This window comes from Hemitrygon akajei, chromosome 6 (assembly GCF_048418815.1).
Source record: "Hemitrygon akajei chromosome 6, sHemAka1.3, whole genome shotgun sequence".
In the NCBI taxonomy this organism is placed as follows: domain Eukaryota; kingdom Metazoa; phylum Chordata; class Chondrichthyes; order Myliobatiformes; family Dasyatidae; genus Hemitrygon; species Hemitrygon akajei.
In genome coordinates, this window is record NC_133129.1 from 133301259 (window position 1) to 133328121 (window position 26863).

Here is a 26863-nt window from a genome sequence, read left to right on the forward strand (position 1 = left end):
ACATCATGATATGAAAGAAAAGTGGAAGGCTATGTGGGAGGAAGTATTAGAATGATTTTGGAGTAGGTTTAAGGTTTGGCACAACATCATGGACAAATGGCCTGTACTCTGCACGCACACACTTCTACCTTGCAAAATTAGATCGAAAGATCCCCTCTACCAGCTTTGCTTTTAGTCACAGTAACATAAGGGGCAAACCACACAGCAAGTTGGGAACCATATGGGACTTAAAGGACCTCTGGTAGGTTTTTTCTTTCATTCTGATTGCCACACATTGATTTACATTAAGCAGCAAAAATACAAAATTTTAGTACTGCATTAGATAGCAAAGTCTACATTCCTGATAACTATTATGGGGTGAGGCATGACTGGATAACAACACAGCATAGGTGTGCAACGTTACTCTCCACTATGCCATTTATCACATGCCGTCTTTATTTCCACCACTCTCATTTCCTCAATTCCATGACTTTTCAATAGGTGCAATAAGTGCATTTAATGTCAGAGAAATGTGTACAACATACATCCTAAAATTCTTTTGATTTCTCTCTTCTGCTTTTATCTTCCCTCCTTTTCTTTATCTCATGGGAAACATGTGAATGAGTGGTTGCTGTGAACTCAGCCAACAATTACTCTCTGTGAACATATGTTTATCTCCATTTCAAATATTATTAACATGAAACAAACCACTTCATCCTTCCAGGGCCAAGGACTAGAGGCCCGGAGACAACCTGTCTTGGGGTTGGAGGCTTGTCTGTGTGTGTGAGTGGATAGGAGAGTGGAAAAGGGGTTTGATGTGCTGTTGTTAGCTTGTTTTCTTGTTATCACTGTTGTTTGTGTTGTTCTGCTGAACATGTGGGCATGCTATATTGGCACTTATAGGCTGCACCAAGCACATCCTTATTTGTGTTGATTGTTAACACAAATTACATATTTTGTAATGTTTTGTAACTCCAGAACATAAAATTAATTGCAAGGAAAATAAGGGAATAAAGTATCTAACTTCGTGTTAACTGTAAGCTAAATGTGCATGTATTACATGGTAGTGTCATGCATGCAATTCACTTTTTTGCATATAATCCATAATTAATTATTTTAATGAAGAAGAAAGCTTAATCAAACAATATATTTACTACTAATGAAATATTAAATACACACAGCAGTCCTCCCTGCTTAGCAATAAACTCCAATTCAATATAGAATGCATCCCAACTATATATACTGCATTCTATAGAATACAACTACTAAATAGACTTCCACAGCATAGTACATTTTAAATTGTCCCATTTAGGCCTAGAGATTTAATTGCTGTGGAGGATTACTCTTGTGGGATAACGTCTTTCCTGACAAGGGGAATCACTGTGTTCAGTAGATAAGATGTGGCTGTGAAACAACCATAGGTTCTGGCGCCTCCTCCATGGTGGTTGTAGTAGTTGATGCTGAGACTGCAAGAGGTGGTTCTGACTGCTCTGGACACCTTTCTTCTCCTTTTCTTGGTTTTTCTCTCTGGATTTGCTTTGGGCCTTTTCAACTTGTTTTTCTTTTTCTTGCCTTCCTTTTTTTCCTTCTAGTTTTTTTATGAGTATCTCTGAATTTGCTAATTTTCTCGAGAAATTAGGGCTCATTTATCCTCTGCCATTTCCATAGAACCATAGAACATTACAGCACAGAAGCAGGCCTTTTGGCCCTTCTTGGCTGTGCCAGACCATTTTTCTGCCTAGTCCCACAGACCTGCATCTGGATCATATCCCTCCATACCCCTCTCATCCATGTACCTGTTTTAAGTTCTTCTTAAAAGTGAGCCCGCATTTACTACTTCATCTGGCAGCTCATTCTACACTCCAACCACTCTCTGTGTGAAGAAGCCCCCCTAATGCTCCCTTTAAACTTTTCTCCCTTCACCCTTAACCCATGTCCTCTGGTTTTTTTCTCCCCTAGCCTCAGTGGAAAAAGCCTGCTTGCATTCACTCTATCTATATCCATCATAATTTTATATACCTCTATTAAGTCTCCCCTCATTCTTCTACGCTCCAGGGAATAAAGTCCTAACCTATTCAACCTTTCTCTGTAACTCAGTTTCTCAAGTCCATAGCACTTAGGTCATCCTCCTCTTGCTTTTCCTTTTCTTTCTTTCTAGGATTGCATCGGGATCTTGGGAAGGTGCATTTAGTTCACTGGAGTATTCTCTTATTAATCCTTCTATTGCTTCCTTTACAATTTGATCTATCCTCTTGGTTTCCTCATCCACAACATCATCTGTTGAATCTTTTGTTTTCCTATCGCTTCTTTCTTTTTGGTCCTCCACTCATCCAACTGGACTTCGCATCTTTGCATCTACTTTTACAGCAGCTTCTTGTCTCCCACTTGAAATTCATGCAAGAACTTTAATCCACAGAGTAGATTCTGGTTCTTTATACTCACAAAAGCCGAATACTTACAACTTTCCTGAAGCTTCTTGAATTCTCTTCCAGCTTAAAACCAAGCTACATTTCGCAAGTAATTGCCTGATAAACAAATTACAAGTTTTCTTAGATATGCTGCCTTCAAAAACTGTTTAAAATGGCCCACTGCTTTCCTCACTTTCATGATTCCTCTGAGCAGCATGGTCTTTCCTTAGTCCCATGGGGATGCTATGTTGGCACTGGAATATGGGACAGCAGTTGTGGGCTGTGCCCAGCACATCTTTGGTTGTGTTGATTATTAACACAAATCACATATTTTGTTACGTTTTCTAACTTCAAAACATAAAATTAAGTGAAACAAAAACAAAGGAGTCAGAAATGCAAGTCTAATGTCATGTGTATCTTAAGCAAGGTGTGCATGTATCATGTGGCAATGTCATGACATGACGTATGCAATTCACTTATATATCTTCTACTGCAGTCTATTCATTCGTTTACTGTTAGCTTTAATGGGATTTCTATTAGCTACTCTACACATATTATACCTATTGGGGTGGAGTGAAATGTCCCTGGTCCAGTGAGTCACCCCACTAAATGGCTTAACTCCATTGTTGATGTGCATGTAACATCTTTCTATGCTTGTGACTCCTTCCACTCTTGTAGTACCCACAACATGTTTAGCTGAACTTAAAACAGTCACCTGTTAGTAAATCATGTTCCCTATATGAGTTATTAGCAATGCTAATCAATTTCTTAGGCCTACAATTCTGTAAGATAGATGTCTTTGATCTTTTCACAATATTTAATCCCTTGTTAATGACAAGGAAGTGCGATCAGCTTCAAGAAATGAAACCATAAAACAATGGCTTAGATCCCAGAAATGAGGAAATGAAAAAAATTTCAACAAATACATCTTAACAATTTATGCTTTATTCTTCAAGGTTGACATTTAGTAGGGATGTCTGAAACGGAAATTCTTAGTAATCTTTTAAAACCCACCCAACAGAGAATGAAAATAACATCTGATTAAGTGGATCTGATAGTTCCTGTTGGGCTCTCTCAGTTTTTTCTGACAGTCTTGCCTTCTATCTAAATGCTGCTTCATGTGCTGAGTTGCAAGTAGATTTGAGCATTGTGCAATCATCAGTAAACATTCATATTTCTGATCTCATAATGGAAGGAAGGGCATTGATGAAGATATATGGATAAACTCCTGAAGGATTAGCACAGCCGGGATACAAGAACATAGAACAATATGCCGTAACCCACAATATTATGCAACCTATATCAACTTACTCCATGATCAATCTAACCCTATGCAGCCCATTCTTCTCACATCCATGTGCCTAAGGGTCTCTTAAATGTCTTTACTGTTACAGCCTTCATCACCACTCCTAGTAGTGCATTCCAGACACCTATTACTCTCTGTAAAAAAACACTTACCTCTGACAGCTCATCATAAATTTTTCTCCATTCATCTTAAACAGATATCCTCTGGTATTGGTCAATACTGCCTTGGGGAAAAGGTGCTGACTGTCCACTCTGTGTATGCCTCTCACAATCTTGTACAGTTCAATCAAGTCACCTCTCATCACCCTTCACTCCAAATAAAAATGCCCCTGCTCATGCAATTTTTCCTTACCAGAGATGATCTCCAATCCAGGTAGCATCCTGGTAAATATGCTCTGTACCTTATCTAAAACTTCCACATCCTTCCCATAATGAAACGACTACAACTGAACGCAATACTCAAAGTGTGATCTATTCAGTATTTTACAGAGGTGCAACATTACCTTGCAGGTCTTGAACTTAGTACCCCAAGTAATGAAGACAAACACACAAAACATCTTATTGGCCAACATGCATGGCCACTTTGCAGGATCTGTAGACTTGGGACCCAAGATCACTCTGTAGCTTCACATTGCTAGAATCCTGTAATTAACTTTGTGCTCTGCCTTCAAGTTCAACCTTCCAAAGTGTATCACTTCACATTTTTCTGGATTGAAATCCATCTGCCACTTCTCTGCCCAGCTTTGCATTCTGTTTATATCTTGTTGCACCCTTCTTCACTATCCAAAGCATCACCAAACTTTGTGTTAACTGCAACCTTAATAGCCCACCCTTTCACTTCCTTATCCAAGAGATTTATAAAAATTATGAAGAGGAGGGATCCCAAAACTGATCCCTGCAGAACACCAGACAAAATACATTCCATCTACTACCACTCTGTCTTCTGCGGACAAGCCAATTCTGAATCCACACAGTTAAGTTTCCATGTATCTCATGCCTCATGACTTTCTAGATGAGCCTACGATGGGGACTCTTGTCAAAGGCCTCATTAAAATGCACATACACCAAATTCACCATTCTGTCTTCATCAGTTTTTGTCACCTCTTTGTAAACTCAATAAGCTCATGAAGAAAAACTTGCCCCTCACAAAGCCATGCTGACTGCTCCTAATAAGACTATGCTTCTCCAAATTGTCATAAATCCTGTCTAAGAATCTTCTTCACTGCCCACCAATGATGTATGACTCACTAGTCTATAATTCTCAAGATTATCTTTATTACCTCTTCTTTAACAAGGAAATGCACCACAGCAAAAATGTGCAGGTTACTTAAGGATACTTGAGAACATTTCTTCCAAATTTACATTCCCAAGTTCACACCTAATACCATTTTAATTAAATGTTTTCTCACAGTATCTACTCCTACCCTTCTCCATAGCTAACCTAGAGGTTAGGGAGTGTGGTCACTATGTCCAAAATGCATATCCACCAAGGATTCTGTCACCTGACCGTCCTGCCAAAGGGTCTTCGCCTGAAACGTTGACTGTACTTTTTTCCATAGATTCTTCCTGGGCTGCTGTTCCTCTAGCATTTTGTGTGTGTTGCTTGGATGTTCAGCATTTGCCGATTTTCTCTTCTTTGTGACCTGACCAGGTTTTATTGCCTAATACTAGATCCATTATAGCCTCTCTTCCAGTCAGTCTGCCTACATATTGTGTCAGGAATCCTTCCTGGACACACTTAACAAAATATGACTTATCTAAACCTTTTGTACCAAGGAGCTGCCTATCAATATTAGGGAAGTTGAAGTGTGAAAACAACCCAATTTTTTTGCCCCTTTCAAAGATCTGCCTACTGATCTGCTCTTCAGTGTCTCTGTCACCCCCTTCTTGTTTCTGACTTCCACCCAGACTGACTTAGTAGATAATCTCTCTATGACATTCTCCCTTTCTGCAGCTGTGATACTATCCCTGATTGGCAATGCCACATCCCGCCTCCACCCTTGCCTCCTATCCTATCCCTTCTAAATTATCCAAACCCTGGAACATCAAACAATCAAGCAACCAATCCTGCCCTTGAAACAGCCAAGTCTCGGTAATGGTACTTCATAATTCCGTGTACTGATCCATACTCTAAGTTCATCACTCTTGTTCTTAATGCACCCATGTTTTTAACAGAGGTATGAGTGACCTATTAGAACCACAACCATGTTCCTTTGTGTGAGATATGATTCCAATCATTGAAGAGTTTTCTCTTTGACACCCATTGACTTCAACCTTTATAAAGTTGCCTTGATGCCATACTTAATCTATTGGTTCCTCATATCAAGGACAGTCATTCTTGCTTCATCTCCAGAGCTTAGCTCTTTGGTCCATATTTGGAGCACAGCTGCAATGAGTTCTGGAGTTAAGTGGAACACAAACTAGGTGTTGGTGAGTAGGCTACTGATGTGTAATTGTCACTTGATAGCACTGTTGTGGTAACTTTAATCAGTTTGTTGATTGTTAAGTGGTCATGGTGGAATGCAACTAGGTGTTGGTGAGTAGGCTACTGATGTGTAATTGTCACTTGATAGCACTGTTGTGGTAACTTTAATCAGTTTGTTGATTGTTAAGTGGTCATGGTGGAATGCAACTAGGTGTTGGTGAGTAGGCTACTGATGTGTAATTGTCACTTGATAGACTGTTGTGGTAGCTTTCATCAGTTTGCTGACTGAGAACAGACTGATTTTGTGATAATTGGCTGGCTTGGATTTGTCTTGCTTTTTGTGGTCAGAATATATACAGTATAGCCAATTTCCCACATTGTGGGTAATGCATAATTAACAATTAGTTTATTATTGTCACATGTACTGAGACACAGTAAAAAGATGTACATTATCAATCTATGTAGGTCTCCACTGTGACGTCTGCACAAAAAAAGTTGGGGGTTGGAGCAAAGGACTGAGTCTGCTGTTGGGAGTTGCTGTCAGTGAGGAAGGGGAGGTAGAGATAGCAGGAAGTGACAGAGAAGATTGAGGTAGCAAATGGGAGCTGATATCGGGTAATAGTAGTTGTATGGAGGAAGGCGAATGACAGGTTTCTAGGAAACTGTAAAATAAGCAGCCAATTAAGGATTGTAGTGGCTTATCATTCAGTGATGAAGGCAGTAGATAGGATTTAAATTTAAAATAAGGAAGAAAGAGTCTAAGGTTTTGTTGAGATTTGAATGTGGTCCTGTTTCTGGTATCAATCCAATTAGACTAACTAAGGATTTGGAAAAAGCATAGGGAGGTATTGTTGGTGCAAAACCTTGAAGAGATGGGGCACTCTTAATATTTTGCAAAGATAGTTATCAATATGAAAAAAGTTTGGGGTTAAAAGCTGTGGGAGGAAGGAAAGTAACATGTCAGAGTTATATTGAACACAGTAGTTTGGGGAATAATATCTGAAGTGCCTCTATATGTATTCATGGATCAAGTTAAAAATAATATAGTCAGGGGAAAAGTTATGGATGCTAGACATTTAAAAGGGTTTTGTGGTGGAATGAGAACAGTTAGCTTATCAGTGTTGATCACATTTGATGGAAAAAGTAACCAGATTTAGATTGTATGAGTTATATGGTTTCAATCTATGTGTCGTCCCCTCTGAGATGCTTTCGCTGCCAGAGGTTTGGCTGTGTAGCAGTTGTATGTAAGGGTAAAAAGTGGTGTGGTAGATGTGGTGGAGAACATGATTATTGCAACTGTGGAGGGGAACTTTGATCTATTTATGAATGGTGGCCTGTATATAAGAAAAGTGTGAAGTGCAGTGTTTTCGTGTGGAAATGGACTTACATGCAGAGGCTCTGCAGAAAGTACAGAAGACAGTGTCAATAGGACCTAAAATATATAGATTAAAGACAGTATGTAAAGTGCATAATTGTATAACAAAGGTAACTCTGATTGTTGATAAACTAAAGTTTGTCACTGTTATGGCAAATGTGGTAAATTGTACAGCACAAACTAAAAGTAGGACAGAAAAAGATTAAAATTATATTAAGCTGTAGAAAACATCTAGAGATAAAACTATAGGTTATTAATGATGCTTTACAAGGAGGAGTAAATAAAGTTCAGACTTCAAAGGCAGGTTGTTGATGGTTTTTCTGATCTTAGCTAATGGTCCAATAATTTTAAGCCATTTATTGAAGATTTACCAAATAAACCTGATGTTTTAAGTGTGCAGGAAACCTGGCTGAAATCTTGTTTAAGTTTTAAGATACAAGATTATGTTGATATAAGACACAATCTGTAAATGGGTAATGAAGGAGGAGTGGCTACCTTTGTCAAAAACAGGATAGCACATAGACTTATGGAAATTGGAGTTGCTTATCAGTCGATTGTGGTTGAAATTTGAGAAAAGAATAGTAAAGTACGGATAATATTTTTTTATAACCCCTTGTAATATATTGGGAAGTGTGGGTGGAAATGGGAAAATGGAAGACTTTCTGGAAGAAAAGTGTTTGGTGTGCTGGAATGATGGTAGGAGTACAAGGAGAAATCTATTTAATGACACTGTTTCTGCTATAGACCTTTTGCTGGTATCTGAGGTTATAACAGGTGTGTGTAACTGAAATGTATCACAATACAACAGTGGGGAGTGATCATTTCCCCATTATCTGTACAATGGGAATAGATGTGGACGTTTCTCATATCTCAACATGAAATTTTAGAACAGACAAACTAGGATGTATTTGATGGTTTATATGATCATTTGGTTTTGGAGGCTATCAAGTTGAGTAATAACTTGTGCAGTGTACTCAACTCAATAGCTAAGCAAACAATTCCCAGATTTTTGGGAGATAATAAAAAGAGAGCTGTTCCCTGGTGGGTGGATGAATGTAAAAGAGCTGCGAAGGAGTAGAATAAGGCTTTTTGGAAAGTTAAGCAGTGTTACTCCTATTCAACTTTCATACCATAGAACCATAAGACATAGGAGCAGAATTAGGCCATTTGGCCCATCGAGTCTGCTCCATCATTCCATCATGACTGATTTATTATCCCTCTCAACCCCATTCTCCTTCCTTCTCCCTGTTGCCCTTGGCATCCTAGTTAATAAAGAACCTATCAATCTCTGACTTAAATATACGCAATGACTTGGCCTGCAAAGCCATTTGTGGCAATGAATTCCATAGATTTACCACCCTTTGGCTAAAGAAAGTTTTCCTCATCTCTGTTCTAAATGGATGCCCCTCTCTTCTGAAGCCGTGCCCTTTGATCCTAGACTTTCTCACTATAAGGAACATCCTCTCACATCCACTCTATCTAGGCCTTTCAATATTTGATAGGTTTCAAATGACAATTACATATTTGATAGATAGTTGAGAGACTCCCCCACCCTCATTCTTCTAAACTCCAGCAAGTACAGACCCAGAGCCATCAAAAGCTTCTCATACACTAACCCTTTCTTTTCCAGAATCATTCTCATTAACCTACTCTGGATGCTCCCCAATGCCAGCACATCTTTTCTCAGATAAGGGGCCCAAAGCTGCTCACAATACTGCACGTGCTCTCTGACCAATGCCTTGTAAGGCCCCAGCATCACATCTTTGCTTTTATATTCTAGTCCTCTTGAAATGAATGCTAACATTGCATTTGCTTTCATTACCACTGACTCAACCTACAAGTTAACCTTTCAGAAATCCTGTACGAGGACTTTCGAGTCCCTTTGCACCTCTGATTTTTGATTCGCTATACTATATTCCACCTGCCACTTCTTTGTCCATTCTGCCAATGTGTCTAAGACCTTCTACAGACTCCCTGCTTCCTCCACACTACCTGTCCCTGCACCTATCTTCGTATTGTCTGCAAACTTGGCCAAAAAGCTATCAATTCTGTCATCCAAATCATCGATATAGAACGTGAAAAGAAGGGTTCCCAATATTGACCTCTGCGGAATGCTACTAGTCAATGGTAGGCAATCAGAGTAGGCCCCTTTTATTCTCAATTTTTGCCTTTTGCCAACAAGACAATCTTCTAAATCCTTGCTAGTATCTTTCCTGTAATACCATGGTCTCTTATCTTTTTAAGCAGCCTCAAGTGTGGCACATTGTCAAAGGCCTTCTGAAAATTCAAGTAAACAACATCCACAAACTCTGTTTTCTCTATCCTGCCAGGTATTTTCTTAAAGATCTCCAACAAATTTGTCAGGCAAGACTTGCCCTTTAAGGAAACCAGGCTGCCTTTGGTCTACTTTATCATGTGCCTCCAAGTACCCCGAAATCTCATCCTTATTCATGGACTCCAATATTTTATCAACCAATGAAGTCAGGCTAACTGGCATATACTTTGCTTTTTACTGACCCCCCCCCCCCCCCCCCCCCCCCCCCCCACTTCTCAAAGACTGGAGTGACATTTGCAATTTTCCAGTTCTCTGGAAACCATTGCAGAATCTTGTGATTCTTGAAAGATCATTACTAATGCCTCTACAATCTCTTCAGCTATCCATTTCAGAACCCTGGGGTGTAGATCATTTGGTATAGGTGACTTATCTACCTTCAGTGCTTTCAGCTTCCTGAGCATCTTCTCTTTAGTACTGTAATAGCAACAACACTCACTTCTGTTGCCTGGTACTTACACATTCTGGCATTCTGCTAGTGTGTTCCACCATGGAGATTCACGCAAAATGCTTATTAAGTTCATCCACCATTTCTTTTCCCCCTATTATTGCCACTCCAGTAGCATTTTCCTGCTGTCCAATATCCTCTCTTGCCTCTCTTTTACTCTTCATATAACTGAAAAAGTTTTTGGTACCTTCTTTTATATTATTGACTAACTTAACTTCATATTTCACCTTTTCTCTCCTTATGGTTTTTATCAGTTGCCTTCTGCTGGTTTCTAAAAGCTTCTCAAACTTCTAACTTCTCACTAATTTTCGCTATAAAATATGCCTTCCATTTTGCTTTTATGCTGTCTTTGACTTCCCTCGACAACTACAGTTACCTCATTTTTCCTTTACTCCACTGTAATACATACATCTGACGTTATCTTCTCCCTCTGAAACTGCAGGGTGAATTCTATCATATTACGATCACTGTATCCTAAGGGTTCCTTTACTTTAAGCTCCCTAATTAAATCTGGTTCATTGCACAACAGCCAATTCAGAATTGCCTTTCCCCTAGCAGGCTCAACCACAAACTGCTCTAAAAAGCCATCTTGTAGGGACTGTATAAATTCCCTCACTTGCGATCCAGCACCAACCTGATTCTCCCAATCCTGCATATTGCAATCTCCATGACCTTCATCTTTTCTCTATGGCCTTTTTAGTTGCCTTTTGTTGGTTTTTAAAAGCTTCCCAACCCTCTACCTTCCCACTAGTTTTTGCTATATTATATTTTCTCTTTTGCCTCATCCACTGTTTCAACTAATCTTCATCTTTAGGATGTATTTTTCCTGTGCCCTCCAAACTGCTTTCAGAAACTTCAGCCATTGTCGTTCATACAATATAAAAGAGCTCGAGCCATAGTGAGAAAAGTAGTGAGCAGGGCAAAGAAAATATATTGGAGAATGTACTGTGATAGCATAGGGAAAGATATCCAGGGAGGGGAAGTTTGGGTTATGATATGCAAAATGGATTGGATTTAGAAAACTTGATGCATTATCAATTATATATAGTGGGGTAAAGGTTTCAGGTACTGACTCTGAACAACAGAATTATTTGCAAAAACATACTGTATCTCAGTGTACATAATTCGGCAATTTATGTAAAGAAGAGATGTTTTATTGAGAAACAGTTTTGGCAAACAATTCTCAGATTGCTGAGAAAAAAACTGCTCCAGTTCCTGTTTGGATGTTGAATTTATATTGGCTGACTTAAAAGGACTATTGATAGTTCTGGTCAAACATCACCTGGGAATGATGATATTTGTTATAATATGTTTACATGGTTATCAAGTTTGAAACTTATGTTGGTTTTGGAATTCTTTAATACAATATGGCCTAAAGGAACACTTCCTCCTTCCTGGAAATCAGCAGTTGTTATCCCTATATTGAAACCTGTTAAGGGATCAATCAGATCCTTCCAATTTTACTGAGAGTTCACAGGTACAGTATGTAGATAATGGAATGAATGGCTATAGCAAGGCTTTCTTATTTTGTGGAAAGTACAGTCCACCCTCCGTATCCATGGGGGTTTGGTTCCAGGAAAATTAACTGTATACCAAACTGGATTTCATGAAGGGAGAATGATCATAGACTCGGTTTTAAGTTTGGAATCTGGTATTCATAAGGACCAAGTTAATAAAGAATCAGTTTGGTTTGATGTAGAGAAAGCTTTTATATAGCTTGACAGTTGGGAGTTTAACATCCAAGGATACGTGTTGTATCAAAAGGGCAGAGGGGGTGGAGTGGCTCTGTTGGTAAAGATAAAATCAAATACTTAGAAGGAGGTGACATAGGATTGGAAGATGTGGAATCGGTATGGGTAGTTAAGAAACTGCAAAGGTGAAAAGACCCTGATGGGAGATGGGAATATATATATACACAGGTTTCCAAATAGTAGCCAGGATGTAGGCTACAAATTACAATAGGAGATATAAATCTCATGTCAAAAGGGCAATATTATGATAGCCATGCGGGATTACAGTACGCAGGAAGATTGGGAAAAGCTGGTTGGTGCTGGATCCCAAGAGAAAGAATTTCTAGAATGCCTACAAGTTAGCTTTTTAGAGCAACTTGTGGTTGAGCCCACTAGGCGAAAGGCAATTCTAGATTGGGTGTTGTGTAATAAACAGATTTGATTAGGGATCTTAAGGTAAAGGAAATTTAGGAAAGAATAATCATAATATGATTGACTTCACCCTGCAAGCTAAAGTTAGATGTATCAGTATTACAGTGGAGTAAAGGGAATTATGGAGGCATGACAGAGGAGCTGGCCAAAATTGATTGGAAGACGACACTAACAGGGATGACGGCAAAATAGAAATAGCTGGAATTTCTAGGAGAAATTCAGAAGGTGCAGGAAAGGTTGATCTCAAAGAAGAAGTATTCTAAAGATAGGTTCAGAAGTGTCAGGGGGCAGAAGTGAGTGCAATTGCTATTACGAGGGAGAAGGTGCTTGGGAAGCTGAAAAAGTCTAAAGGTAGACAAGTCACCTGGACCAGATGGACTACATCCTTGAGTTCTGAAAGAGGTAGCTGAAGAGATTGTGGGGGCATTAGTAATGATCTTTCAAGAATCACTAGACTCTGGAATAGCTCTGGAGGAATGGTAAGTTGCAAATGTCACTCCACTCCTTAAGAAGGAAGGGAGGCAGAAGAAAATTATCGGCCAGTTAGTCTGAGCTCAGTGGATGGGAAGATGAAGGATGAGGAACTTGAAGGCACCTGATAAAATGGACCAAATTCAGCATGGTTTCCTCAATGGAAAATCTTGCCTGACAAATCTGTTTGAATTCTTTGAGAAAATAACAAGCTGGTTAGACAAAGGAGAATCGATGGATGTTGTGTACTTGAGTTTAGAGGCCTTTGATAAGGTGCCGCACATGAAGCTGCTTAACAAGAGACTACGGTATTACAGGAAAGACACTAGCATGGATAGAGGTCTGTCTGATTGGCAGGAGGCAAAGAATAGGAATAAAGGGAGCCTTTTCTGGTTGGCTGCCAGTGACTAGTGGTGTTCCACTGGGGTCAGTGTTAAGACTGCTTCTTTTTACATATATGTCAATGATTTGGCCAAGTTTGTGGACAAAACAAAGATAGGTGGAAGGGCGGGTAGCTTTGAAGAAGCAGGGAAGCTGTAAAAAGACTTACACAGATTAAGAGTATGGGCAAAGAAGAGACAGATGAAATACTGTGTTATCATTCAATCCTCATGCAGGATTCCCTAAAGGTTAACTTGCAGGTTGAGTCAATGGTCAGGAAGGCAAATGCAATGTTGTCATTCATTTTGAGAGGACTAGAATATAAAAACAAGGCTGTAATGTTGAAGCTTTATAAAGCATTGGTGAGGCCTCTCTTGGAGTATTGAGAGAAGTTTTGGGCTTCTAATCAAAGAAAGGGTGTGCTGACATTGGAGAGGGTTCAATGGAGGTTCGTGAGAATAATTCTGGAATTAAAGGGTTATCATATGATGGATTTGATGGCTCTGGGCTTATACTCACTGGAATTCAGAAGAATGAGGGAAGATCTCATTGAAACCTACCAAATGTTAAAAGGCATAAATAGAGTGGATGTGGAGAGGATGTTTCCTATATGGGGAATCTAGGACTAGAGGGCTCAGCCTCAGAATAGAGGGATGTCCATTTAGAACCCACGGGTTCTGAAGGAGGTGGCTTTGGAGATTGTGGAGGCATTGGAAATAATCTTCCAGGAATCAATAGACTCTGGCATGGTTCCGGAGGACTGGAAGGTCGCAAGTGTAGTTCCGCTGTTTAAGAAAGGAGGGAGGCAGCAAAAAGAAAATTACAGACCTATTAGTCTGGCATCGGTAGTTGGAAAGTTATTGCAGTCGATCCTCAGGGACAAGGTTATGAAATACCTCGAGGTGCATGACAAGATAGGCCCAAGCCAGCATGGTTTCATGAAGGGAAGATCCTGCCTGACCAACCTATTGGAATTTTTTGAGGTAATCTCAAATAAGATTGACAAGGGAGAGGCTGTGGATGTTGTGTATTTGGATTTTCAAAAGGCCTTTGATAAGGTGCTGCATAAGAGGCTGCTTAATAAGATGAGAGCCCATGAAATTACAGGAAATATATTGGAATGGGTGGAGCAGTTGGCTGATAGGCAGAAAGCAAAGGGTGGGAATAAAGAGATCCTATTCTGGTTGGTTGCTGGTTACTAGTGGTGTTCCGCAGGGGTCGGTGTTGGGGCCGTTTCTTTTTACACTGTATATCGATGATTTAGATTATGGATTAAATAGTTTTGTGGCTAAGTTTGCGGATGACACCAAGATAGGTGGAGGAGCAAGAAGTGTTGAAGAAATGGAAAGGTTGCAGAGAGACTTGGTCAGTTCAGGACAGTGGGCAAAGAAATGGCAGATGAGATACAATGTTGAGAAATGTACATTTGTACATTTTGGAAGAAGAAATAATCGGGGAGAATTTTTAGATGGGGAGAAAATTCAAAAATTGGAAGTGCAAAGGGACTTGGGGGTCCTTGTGCAGGATACCCTAAAGGTTAACCACCAGGTTGGATTGGCAGTAAGGAAAGCGAATGCTATGTTGGCATTCATTTCAAGAGGAATAGTGTATAAGAGTAAGGAGGTGTTGATGAGGCTCTATGGGGCACTGGTGAGTCCTCATTTGGAATACTGTGTGCAGTTTTGGGCCCCCTATCTTAGAAGGGATGTACTGATGTTGGAGAGAGTTCAGGAAAGATTTATGAGGATGATTCCTGGAATGCAGGGACTAACATATGAAGAACGTTTGTCGGCTCTTGGACTGTATTCATTAGAGTATAGAAGAATGAGAGTGGATCTCATAGAAACATTTCAAATGTTGAAAGAGTTGGACAGAGTAGATGTGAAAAGTCTGTTTCCCTTGGTGGGTGAGTCCAGGACAAGGGGCCACAGTCTTAGAATTAGAGGGTAACCATTTAAAACAGAGACGAGGAGAAATTTTTTTAGCCAGAAGTCATGGATTTATGGAATTTGTTGTCACATACAGCTGTGGAGGCCCGATCATTGAGGGTATTTAAGGAGGAGATTGATAGGTATCTAATTAGTCAGGGTATCAAGGGATATGGGGAAAAAGCCAGAAATTGGAACTAGATGGGAAAATAGTTTAGCTCATGGTGGAGTGGCGGTGCAGACTCGATGGGCTGAATGGCCTACTTTTGCTCCTTTGTCTTGTGATCTAGTATGAAGATGAGGTGGCATTTCTTCAGCTAGAATTCGGTGAATCTTTGCAATTCATTGCTACAGGCAGCTGTGGAGGCCAGGACATTGGGTGTATTTAAGGTTCTTGATTCATCAGGGCATGAAAAGTTGTGGCCTGAAAGATCATGGTGAGAAGGAAGAGGAATGGGGTTAAGCAGGAAAATGGATAAGGCATGATGAAATGGTGGAGCAGAAGAGGTGAATGGCCTAATTCTGCTCCTATTGGTCCTTGTGGTCTTAGTATAAAGCCATTGCTCATTATGAGGTGAATAGCATGTCTTTTCACCCTGGGACTTTGTCAAAACTCATATTGTTACTATTCAACCATGCCAAACTGTACTTGTGTACAGCCAGGTCTTGCTGTCCCAGAGCTGCACAAGGCCACCTTCCAATGTGTTCTCCAGTAAAAATATATTATGTTTTGCCTGAATTTTGCAGCTACTGGGTAATACTGTCTGTCATCACTAAGGGAGGGAAGCATTAAGGGAATGAGCAAGGGAAATCAATGACTTACATAATGAGATACAATAGGGTCTTTTAAGAGACTCCTGGAGAGGCATATGGAGCTCGGAAAAATAGGGGGCTATGGTAATTTCTCAGGTAAGGACATGTTCGGCACAGCTTTGTGGGCTGCAGGGCCTGTATTGTGCTGTAGGCTTTCTATGTTTCTATGAGATAATTTTATTTAAAAATTTAGTTTAGAGTGATATTTTTGGTGGCTTTTTGCTTTGCCACCAAGTGGCAAGATAGTGACAGACTGAAGATGTGTAATTTTTGGTGAATTGATTTATTATGATCATATTTAATTAGTGCCAGGTTGAGAGGATTGCAACCCCATGCCCCTGTTTTTGGTTTTGCTTGGTAACAAACTCTTTCTCTTTGTTTGGCATGGAGAAGGTCAATAAGAATTTGACACCCAATCCCAGCTCTCCTCCAGGCAATGGGTGGGTTGCTTTAGCACATCAAATTTTATATAGCAGGAAGACTTTAATTGTCTGCATGTGACTTGGTCTCTGTAATGGGGTTACTATGCACAAAATAAGAGCCTAACTTTTCTATCAGTGGATGTGCAACTATTTAACTAATGGTTGGCTACGAGCATCCACCTTCATGATTTTCTACATAGGGTTACACACCAACTGCACACTGAAGTTTGGTGATCCAGGAGGAACTAATATTGGTCACCAGCAAAGCATTGTTTTGCAGTGGTGCTCTGCACTATTGAGATTTTCATTTTAGTGAAGCTACAAGTTCTCGCTCCCAGCTGGTTTCCATGAAGAGGGTATAAAATGTATTTCTTTCTCTTTGAATAGAGGCTCAGGAAGCACCCTTACCTAATAGTAGATGGCAATCTACATAAATTTCCAACTCTGCCATGGAAGGAGCCAGATATATGGCTACAATAACTAGAAATACAACACTATCAATGTGAGCAATATTTGGCATGTTTAACCAATTATAGGTTTACTGTAGCATAAATATCCCTCACAGAATGTTTGCAATACCAATCCATAGAGATTTTGGGGATTTAGTAGAGAACTCAAGCATTTGTATAACCATGCCAGTAGACAGAAAAAGACTCAATCAGTTAATTTATTATGCAGTTTATAAAATGATTAAATAGCACCGGTTGCAGCATTGGAAAGAAAGGTTTCACGCCACTGTTGAGCACGTGATTAACTCTGAGATTAGAGTAAGGATTGTGACACTATCAAGCTCCAAAACAGTAACCCTGATATAAGTCCTTCACTGTTATGCTCCAAAATAGTAACATTATTATTGATCCTACAAACTTATATACAGCCTATACAACAAGCACTTTTGAGGCTGGCAGGTTAGATTGGCTGGCTGCTGCAAGGCTGCAGCTATATTCTGCTGTGCGGGAACTAGGGATGTGGCCCACATTTCTGACTTGCAAACTGCTTGGCTTATGAAAGTTCACAGGAACCCAGCCTTAACCCAGTGAGGACATATCAAATTAGTCTGCATATTTCTAGTGGATGTTCATTGTGTATATGTTCACACTTACATTATGGTATCAGGGCCACATGCATGTAAACATGTGCACGCCTATAACTCAACTTCAGCACTAGTAGTACATAGAAATGTCAAAGAAGGTTATTAAAGAGCTAAAGTTCTCACTGTGAGTGTTGTCACACTTTGTATAAGAAGATATATAGTATAATCTACTATAAAAGTCTAGATATGCTGGAAATCTGAAATAAAAGAGAAAATGGTAGAAACACTCAGCAGGATAGGCAGCAACGAGAGTCCCAGACATGAAATGATTAAAGATTTGCTTTATTTGTCACATGTATATCAAAGAATACAGTGAAATGCATCATTTGCACCAAATCAAATCAATGAGGATTGTGCTGAGCAGCCTGCAAGGGTTGCCACATTTCTGGTGCCAAAATAGCATACCGACAACTCACTAACCCTAATCATACGTCTTTGAATGTGGGAGGAAACTGGAGCATCGGAGGAACCCCACATGGTCATTACAGGCAGTGGCGGGAATTGAACCCTGATCACAGAGATCAGTGGTGCTGTAAAGGATGTGCTATCTGCTACCTTACCATTCCACCTAATGTTGACTGTTTCCAAGGATGGTGCCTAACCTACCTATTTTTGTTTTTATGTACAGTTTGTTTTGTCTTTCCAGGCTGAACTTTGGGAAAATGATTGAATCTTGCAAAATATTGCAGTTACTTATAATGGTCTGTTATTTGCAGAATGCCCACGCACAATATTGGCACGAGAGAACAGCTTCACCGTAAAGATGTTCACATTCCAGTTCTTAACAATGTTTTCATCCATCATTTATGTTGCATTTTTCCTAGGGAGGTGAGTAGTAACAAATGGTCTTGTGGGTAAATATGTACTATGATGGAGCCAAAATGTAATCTTTTTCTATAATTTCACTGACTCTTTTACTCTGTCTGGAACCTGTTAAACTTTATACCTGTAAAAACAACACAGATACTTAAGAAATAGAAGCAGAAATAGACCATCTGACTCCCTGCATCAGCTCCCCCATTCACAGGGAATGTGGTTGATCATTTACCTCGGTATCATTTTCCTGCAGCAACTCCATGCTCCTTGATTCCATTAATACTCAAAAATCTATTGATCTCTCTCTTGTATACACTGGGTAAATGAGGTGCCGCAGTCCTCAAGTACAGTATTCCTAACATTGGACCCTCGCAAAAAATGTATAAAAATGTATTTTCATTCCTGACGCTTGAATGGCCATGTTTAAGGAGATGAGCAGTCAACGTTTCAGGCCGAGACGTTGACTGCTCGTTTCCATGGATGCTGCCCGACCTGCTGAGTTCCTCCAGCTTGTTTGTATGTGTTGATTTAACCACAGCATCTGCAGTGTACTTTGTGTGTCTCTTCTTTTAAGACTGATCATGGTTCAAGACAAAACATTCAGGGAAATCAGCCCTTTATATAGTCTGTCAAGCTCCATAAAAATATTATGTGTCTATAAAAACATTTTCATTCTTCTAAACTTGGGGAAATACAAGCCCAGTTTAACATATCCTTATAAGATAATCAATCAATCTGGTAACTCTTCCTTAAGGTTAATTTCTTGAAGCATATCTTTTCTGAGGAAAGGAGATCAAGCTGCTTCAGTTTTGCTGGATCCTATATAACTACAAAAAGAAATCTTTACACTTGTACTCAAATCCTCTGGCTAGAGAGGCTGGCATATCTTCCCAAGTGCCTACTGCAATTTTCAATGATTCATGTACAAAATTTTCTGAATCTCTCTGAACACTACCACGTTTAATCTTTCACTAATTCAAAATATTCATTTCATCTACTTTTTCCACCAAATATGGTGATTTATCATTGTTCTGCTTTATATTCCATTTTCCATGTTCTTGCTTGTTAATTTAATCTGTCTATACCAATATGATGCTTCTCTCCATTCTCCTCTACCACCCGCTTTATACCAAAAGCAAATTTTAATCTATTTCACTGATCATTTATCCAGAACACATATTTAAGTTCTGAACATTTGGCATCCCTACACTAATATATTTAGTTTAACTAACTTCCAACCCATTTATTCCTACTGCCCATTCTCCACCTATATGAAGACATTACTCCTAATCTCATATGCTCTAACTTCATTAACCTCAAGTGGCACTTTATTGAAAGCTTTAGGAAAGTCTAAGTACACCATATCCTCATTTATTCTTCTTAAAACCTTGAAATTCTCAAAGAAGTTTGCCAAATTTAAATTTCCTATGTTCTATCTATATTAATGCTACACAACCCCATTGATATTTTCTAAGTGTCCTGTTACAATTTACTTAGGAATGCATTTTATGATTTTTCTCTGCGACTGATGTCAGTCTAATCTTTTATCCAGAATCAGGTTTAAAGTATCTGGTTTCTTGAATGGTTCCTCAACATATTTGGAAAAGTAGTTACTATATATTCAAGAATTCACCCTCCATATTCTTGCAGTTAATTGGTTTGCTCAGAGCAGATGTAAAATAATGACCATTATTACTGTATTGTATTATGACATGTGATTTGTATTTTGTCCTCTCTTGGCAAGCTTATGGAAACTTGTGTTATTGTTATCAAATATAGAATACAGGAAAGTACAGCAGAGGAAAAGGTCATTTGGCCCATTCTGTATGTGCTGAAAATGATGCTAAATTAAACTAATCTTTTCTACCTACACATGGTTGACATCATTTCCTGCATATTCATGTGCCCATCTAAAGACTCTTAAATGCCAGTATCATATTTGCTTCAACCATTGCCTCTGGCAGTCCACTCCAAGCACCTACACCCTTTGTGTTAAAATAATGACCTGCATATCTGCTTCAAAACTACCATCTTCCCATCACCTCTCAAGCCTTGAATGTATGACCTATATTGTTTGACATTTTTATCCAGGGAAGAGAAAAAGATTCTGACTGTCCAACCTATCTCTGCCTCTCTTAATTTTATAAATGTCTATCAGGTGTCCCCTTACCATACAACACTTGAGAGAAAACAAAGTTTATCTAACTTCTCATTATAGATTCTACCCTCTAATCCAAGCAGCATCCTGATAAAGACCTTCTGTACTTTTCCCACAACTTCCATAGGAAGTAGTGGGCAACCAAATTTCACACAATACTCCAAGAGCAGCCTAACCAAAGCTTTATACAGCTGCAACATGATTTTTATATTTAGTACTCCAAAAACTGAAGACTTCTTCTTTTCACCTACCTACTTGTGTGGCCCCTTTCAGAGATCTGTGCTCTTGCATCCCAATATCCCTCTGTACATCAATGCTGTTAAGGGTCCTGCCAATAACTGTATGCTTTCCCCTTTCAGTGGATCTCCCTAAAAGTCTGGATTAAACTCTCACTTCTCCACTCATATCTGTAACTGATCTATAACCTTCTGTATACTTCGACATTTTTCACTGTCCACAAGCTCCACTAATCTGTATCATATGCAGATCTACTAACCCATCCATCTACGTTTTCATTTAAGTAATTTATATATGACACACACAGCAGAGGTCTCAGCATTGATCATTGTGGAACACCACTAATCACAGACTTCCAGCTAGAATAAAAGACTTCAACCGTTACCCTCTGTCGTCCACGGGTATGTCAACTCTGAATCTAAACTACCAATAACCTATGGATTCTATGCATTTTAATCTTCTGAATCGGCCTACCATGAGGGACCTTGTCAAATGCTTTATCAAACTCCATATAGACAGTATCCACTGCCCTATCCTCATCAATCATTTTGTCACCAACTCAACAAAACTTAATTAAGTTTGTAGGACATGAACTGCCCTGCACAAAGCCATACCGACTCTCCTTAATTAGGCTATGCTTTTCCAAATGCTCATAAGCCCTATCCCTAAGAAGCCTCCCCAATAGCTTCCTATTATCCTGGGTATCTGCCCCTTTTTGTCTTCAACTAAACTGTTTTGACTTCTTCAGCGACACACAAAGGCTCTGGAGGAGCTCATTGAGTCAGGCAGCATCTATGGAGGAAACATCTGCTGTCCATTTCCCTCCATAGATGCTGCCTGACCTGCTGAGTTCCTCCAGTACTTTTAGACGTTGCTCCAGATTTCCAGAATTTGCATTTTCTTGTGTCTCTGATTTGACATCATGATTTTCAAAGCTAAGATCCTTTACCTCTGCTGCCTTTATCTCATCATTTTCCAATTGCTTTTCACTTCCGAAAAGTAAGTCTCCTTAAATATTGAAATCAAAAACCTTGGTTAGTTTTCAACCACATCTCTGAATGGCTATTAGATCTTATACATTTGTTTCTATTTGTGCTATTAATTCACAAAAAATGTCATAGCAGTGCTAGAGGGCTCGTCCACTGATGCAACATGGGTAGAACTGAGAAAAAAAGGATGGCCATGTTAGTGAGACTATACTAAGGACATCCCAATAGCCAGAGGGATTTAATGGAGCAAATTTGTAGAGATAGCAACATTTGCAAGAAATAAAAGGTTGTGATAGTAGGTGATTTTAACTTTCCACAATACTGGGACTCCCATACAGTAAAAGGACTGGATGGGACAGGGTTTTTCAAATGTGGTCAGGAAAGTTTCCTATATCAATATATAGAGATCCCAACTAGAGATAGTCTGACCCTGGATGTCCTCTTGTGGAATGAGATAGGGTAGGTGATATAACTGTCTATAGGGGAACACCTTGGATCTTGTGATCATAATTTCATCATTTGCAAGATAGTTATGTCGAAGGATAAGACTGGTCCTTGGGTTGAGATTCTAAATTGTAGAAAGGCCAATTTTGATGGTATCAAAAAGTTTCTGGCAGACTTAGATTGGGATAGGTTGTTTTCCGGCAAAGAGTACTTGGTTACTGGAAGGCCTTTAAGTAAACTACTGAGAACACAGAAACTAGTTGTTCCTTTAGGATAAAAGGCAAGGGTAACAGGTTTAGTGAACCTTGTTAAATAAGGGATATTGAGGCTCTGATAAAGAAAAAGGAGTCACATATCTGGTATAGATAGTTAGGATCAAATGAGGCACTTGAATATAAAAATCCTAACAAACACTTAAGAGAGAAAACAGGAGGGCTACAAGGTGACATAAGATTGCACTGCCAGACAAGGTGAAAGAGAATCCCAAGGGCTTCTATGGCTATATTAAGAGCAAAAGGATAGGAAGGGACAAAATTGGCCCTCTTGAACATGGTCATCACTTCATGGAGCTGAAAGAGATGGTGAAGATCTTAAGTGAATTTTTTGCACATCTATTTACTCAGGAGACAAATACGTAGTCTATAGAACTGTGCAAAAGAGTAGTGAGGTCATGGACTGTATCCAGATTACAGAAGAGAAGGTGCTTGCTGTCTTGAATTTTGGGTGAATAATTCCCCAGGACCTGACAAGATGTACCCTCAGACCTTGTGGGAGGCTCGTGCAGAAATTGCAGGATCCCTGGAGTGGTATTTAAATTGTTCTTAGCCATGGGTAACGTTTCTAGAGTACAAAAGGATAACTAAAGTTGAACCGTTGTTCAAGAAAAGTCCTAAGAATATACCAGGAAATTATAGGCCTGTGATCCTTATGTCAGTCATGGTAAAAGCATTGAAACGTATCACAAGAGACAGTATATATAAGTGTTTGGATAGACAGAGCCTGATTAGAGATAGTCAGTATGGCTTTGTCTGTGGCAGGTCATTTCTAACCGATCTTAAAGAGTTTGTTGAGGGGGTTACAAAGGAAGTTGATGAAAAAAAGAGAGTAGGCATTGACTACTTGGACTTTACCAACGTATTTGATAAAGTCCCAATGGAAGGCTGGTCCAGAAGATAAGTAGCTTTGCATTTGGGACGAAGTAATAAATTGGATTCAACATTGAGTGAGTGGAAGAAGCTAAAGAATGGTTGTAGACAATTATCTCTAGACATTTTCCCTTTAAGTTGGGTAAGATTAGGTTAAAGGTGAAAGTTGAAATATTTAAGAGGAATCTGGGGGGGGCGGCCTTCTTCACTTGGAGGGTGGTGGAAAAAGCTTCCAGCAAAAGTGATAGTAGCGGATTCATTGCAACATTTAAGAAATGTTTGGATAGATATGAGAATGTAAGGGCATGAAGGACTATGGTCGAGGTGCAGATAGATAGGACTAGCAGACCAGGCCATCACAGATTAGATGTGCTGAAGGGTCTATTTCTGTGCTGTAGTGCTGTATGACTCTAATTCACTTATCTTGTTGCAAATGTTAAATATATTTAGATAAAGAGCCTTCTACTTTATCCATTTTGTTATTCTAGTTATAGTTACATTATTTTACTTATTTCAATAATTTTTATTTGAGATACAGTGCAGAACAGGCCCCTATGGCCCTTCAAGGCGCTCCACCCATTAACCCACCGATTTAACTCTAGCCTAATCACGGGACAATTTACAAAGACCAATTAACCAATTAACTAGCATGTCTTTCAATTGCGGGAGGAAACTGGAGCACCCAAAGGAAACCCATGTGCACACAGGAAGGAATGTACAAACTTGCTTACAGAGGGCACTGGAATTGAACCCAAAACTCCACAATTTGAGGCATTTGAAGCATTGCTGTAACCGCTAGAACATAGAACATACAGCACAGTATATGTCCTTCAGGCCACAATATTGTGCTGATGTTTTAACCTACTCAAAGATCAATCTAATGCTTCCCTCCTAAATAGCATTCCATTTTTCTATCATCCATGTGCCTTGCTAAGAGTTGCTTAAATGTCCCTAATACATCTACCTCTACCACTACCCCTGGCAGAGTGTTCCATGCACCCACCACTCTGTGTAAAGAACCTACCTCTGACATCCCTCTATAATTTCCTCCAATCATCTTAAAGTTATGCTCCCCTAGTACTAGCCATTTCCACCTCAGGAAAAAGTCTCTGTCTATCCACATGCCTCTTTATCATCTTGTACACTTCTATAGTCACCTCTCTGCACCTCCTTTACTGCAGAGAGAAAAGCCTTAGCTCACTCAACCTATCCTCATAAGATATGCCTCCAGTTCAGGCAGTGTCCTGGTAAATTTCCTCTACACCATCTCATATCCTTCCTATAATGAGGTGTCCAAAACTGAATACAACATTCCAAGTGTGGTCTAACCAGGGTTTTATAGAGCTGCAACATTACCTTACGGCTTTTGAACTCAATACCCAGACAAAAGAAGACCAATGCACCACATGCCTTCCTACAACCCTATCAACTTGTGAGGCAACTTTGAGGGTCTATAATTCCCAGGGTTATCCCAACTCCCTATCTTGAATAAAGGAATAACATTTGCCAACCTCCAATCATCTACTCCTGTGGCCAGTGAGGATACAAAGATCATTGCCCAGGTGCAGCAATCTCTTCCCTTTCTTCCTTTAGTGACCTGGGGTATATATGACACCTCAGCCCAGGGACTTATATATCCTAAGGTTCCAGCAGATCTTCTTTATTAATGTTGAAATGTTCAAGCATTTCAGCCTGTTTTACTCTGCCCACACAATCATCAAGATCCCCATCACTGGTGAATACTGAAGTACTCATTAAGGACCTCCCTACCTCCTCCAACTCCAGGCACATTTCCTCTACCATTCCTGATTAGTGCTACCCTCACTCTGGCCATCCTCCTGTTCTTCAAATATGTGTAGAACACCTTAATTGTACTTACCAAGGCCTTCTCATGCCCTTTCTATCTCTCTCAAGTCAATCCCTCTTGGCTACCTTGTAACTCTCCAGAGCCCTGTCTGATACTTGCTTTCTAAACCTTAAGCAAGCTTCTTTTTTACTCTTGACTAGATGCTCCACATCTCTTGCAAACCATGGTCCCTTCACCCTACCACCCTTCCCTTGCCTCAAAGGGTCAAATCTAAACAGAATCCCCTAAACTACCTCCACGTACTTACTGTGCGTTTTCCTGAGTCCATCCATTCCCTATTTATGCTCTGAAGTTCCTGCCTAATAGCATCATAATTCTTCCTCCCCCAATTAAATAGTTTCACATATCATCTGTTCCCATCCCTCTCCAAGGAAATAGTAAAAGTCAGATATGTTGTGGTCACTGTCCCCAGAATGCTCTTCCACTGAGTGATATGACATCTGACCTGGTTCATTGCATAGCACTGGATCCAGTGCGCCCATTTCTCTGGTTGGTATGTGTGTCTAGTCAGTAATCCTTCCTGGACACACTTAACCAATTCCGCCCCATTTAAAACTTTGGCACTAAGAAGTTGAAGTCACCCATGACAACAACCCTGTTATTTTTGCACCATTCTAAAATCTGCAACCCGATCTGTTCCTCAGTGTCTCTGTTGTTATTGAGGATCTATAGCATAGTTCCAAAAGAGTGATTGCTTACTTCCTGTTTCTGACTTCCACCCATACTTAATCAGTAAATAATACCTTCATGATGTCTTTTCTTTCTACAGTTGTGATACTATCCCTCATTAGTAATTCCACTTCACCATTTCTTTGTCTCCTTCCTTAACCCTTTTAAAACATCTAAACTCCAGAACATCCAGCACCCACTTCTGCCAACATCATCATGTACTGACCCATGCTCTAAATTCATCATCTTTGTTCCTAATATTACTTGCATTTAAATAGATACACTTCAATCCATCCCACTGACTGTAATTTTGCTCTACCAACTGCCTGTTCTTCCTCAGAGTCCCTCTACAAGCTGCATCTACCTGTTTACCAACTGCCCCATCTCTGACCTATAGCTCTGGTTCCTAAAACCTTTTACGAGTAAAACTTTCTTCCAAACATTTTTATCTACGAACCTAGTTATTTATTTTAATAGCCAGTGGCTTTAGTCCAATTTAAGAGCCTATGCCAATTGAACAGCTCTCTCTTTACCCAATATCGATGCCAATGCTACATCAATCTTTTAGCCATACATTCAACTCAATAATCTATTTACTTTATGCAAAGTTTTATGTTATCCATGGTAATCAGAGATTACTGTCTTTTATAATAAACAGTGTGGTGAGTGTAAACCTTGCCGTTAGGTAGCTTAATTGAGGGCATGTCTTTACTATATTAGCCAATCAATGGCCTAGATCCCCCACTCATTTGTGAAACATCACTTGTCTTTGAAGCTTGTTCTTACCTGGACACCATCTGCCTCCAGGATCATTGATCCCTCCTGGCTGATGAGGCTGAAAATAGTGCAGAGCATTGTAAACCAAAATTGGCTTGTTCCAGGCAAAATTGCTCTGAGAACTTATTTAGCCACAGACTTTATAAATGGCAAAGTTATCAAAGGGAAGGAATGTATGTAGAGGTCACTGTTATTTGCAACTATTCAAGTGTGTTCTAA

The 26863-nt window shown here is 39.6% G+C and overlaps 1 protein-coding gene across 4 annotated transcripts in view; it reads left to right on the forward strand.

Moving 5' to 3' along the window:
- LOC140729489 (anoctamin-9-like) overlaps positions 1 to 26863 on the forward strand; it is a 128133-nt gene that overhangs the window by 72372 nt on the left and 28898 nt on the right. For all 4 annotated transcript variants that reach the window (XM_073049271.1, XM_073049274.1, XM_073049273.1 and 1 more), the window contains one exon: positions 18259 to 18370. In XM_073049271.1, coding sequence (XP_072905372.1) covers positions 18259 to 18370 — 112 coding nt within the window. The remainder of the gene's footprint in view (positions 1 to 18258; positions 18371 to 26863) is intronic.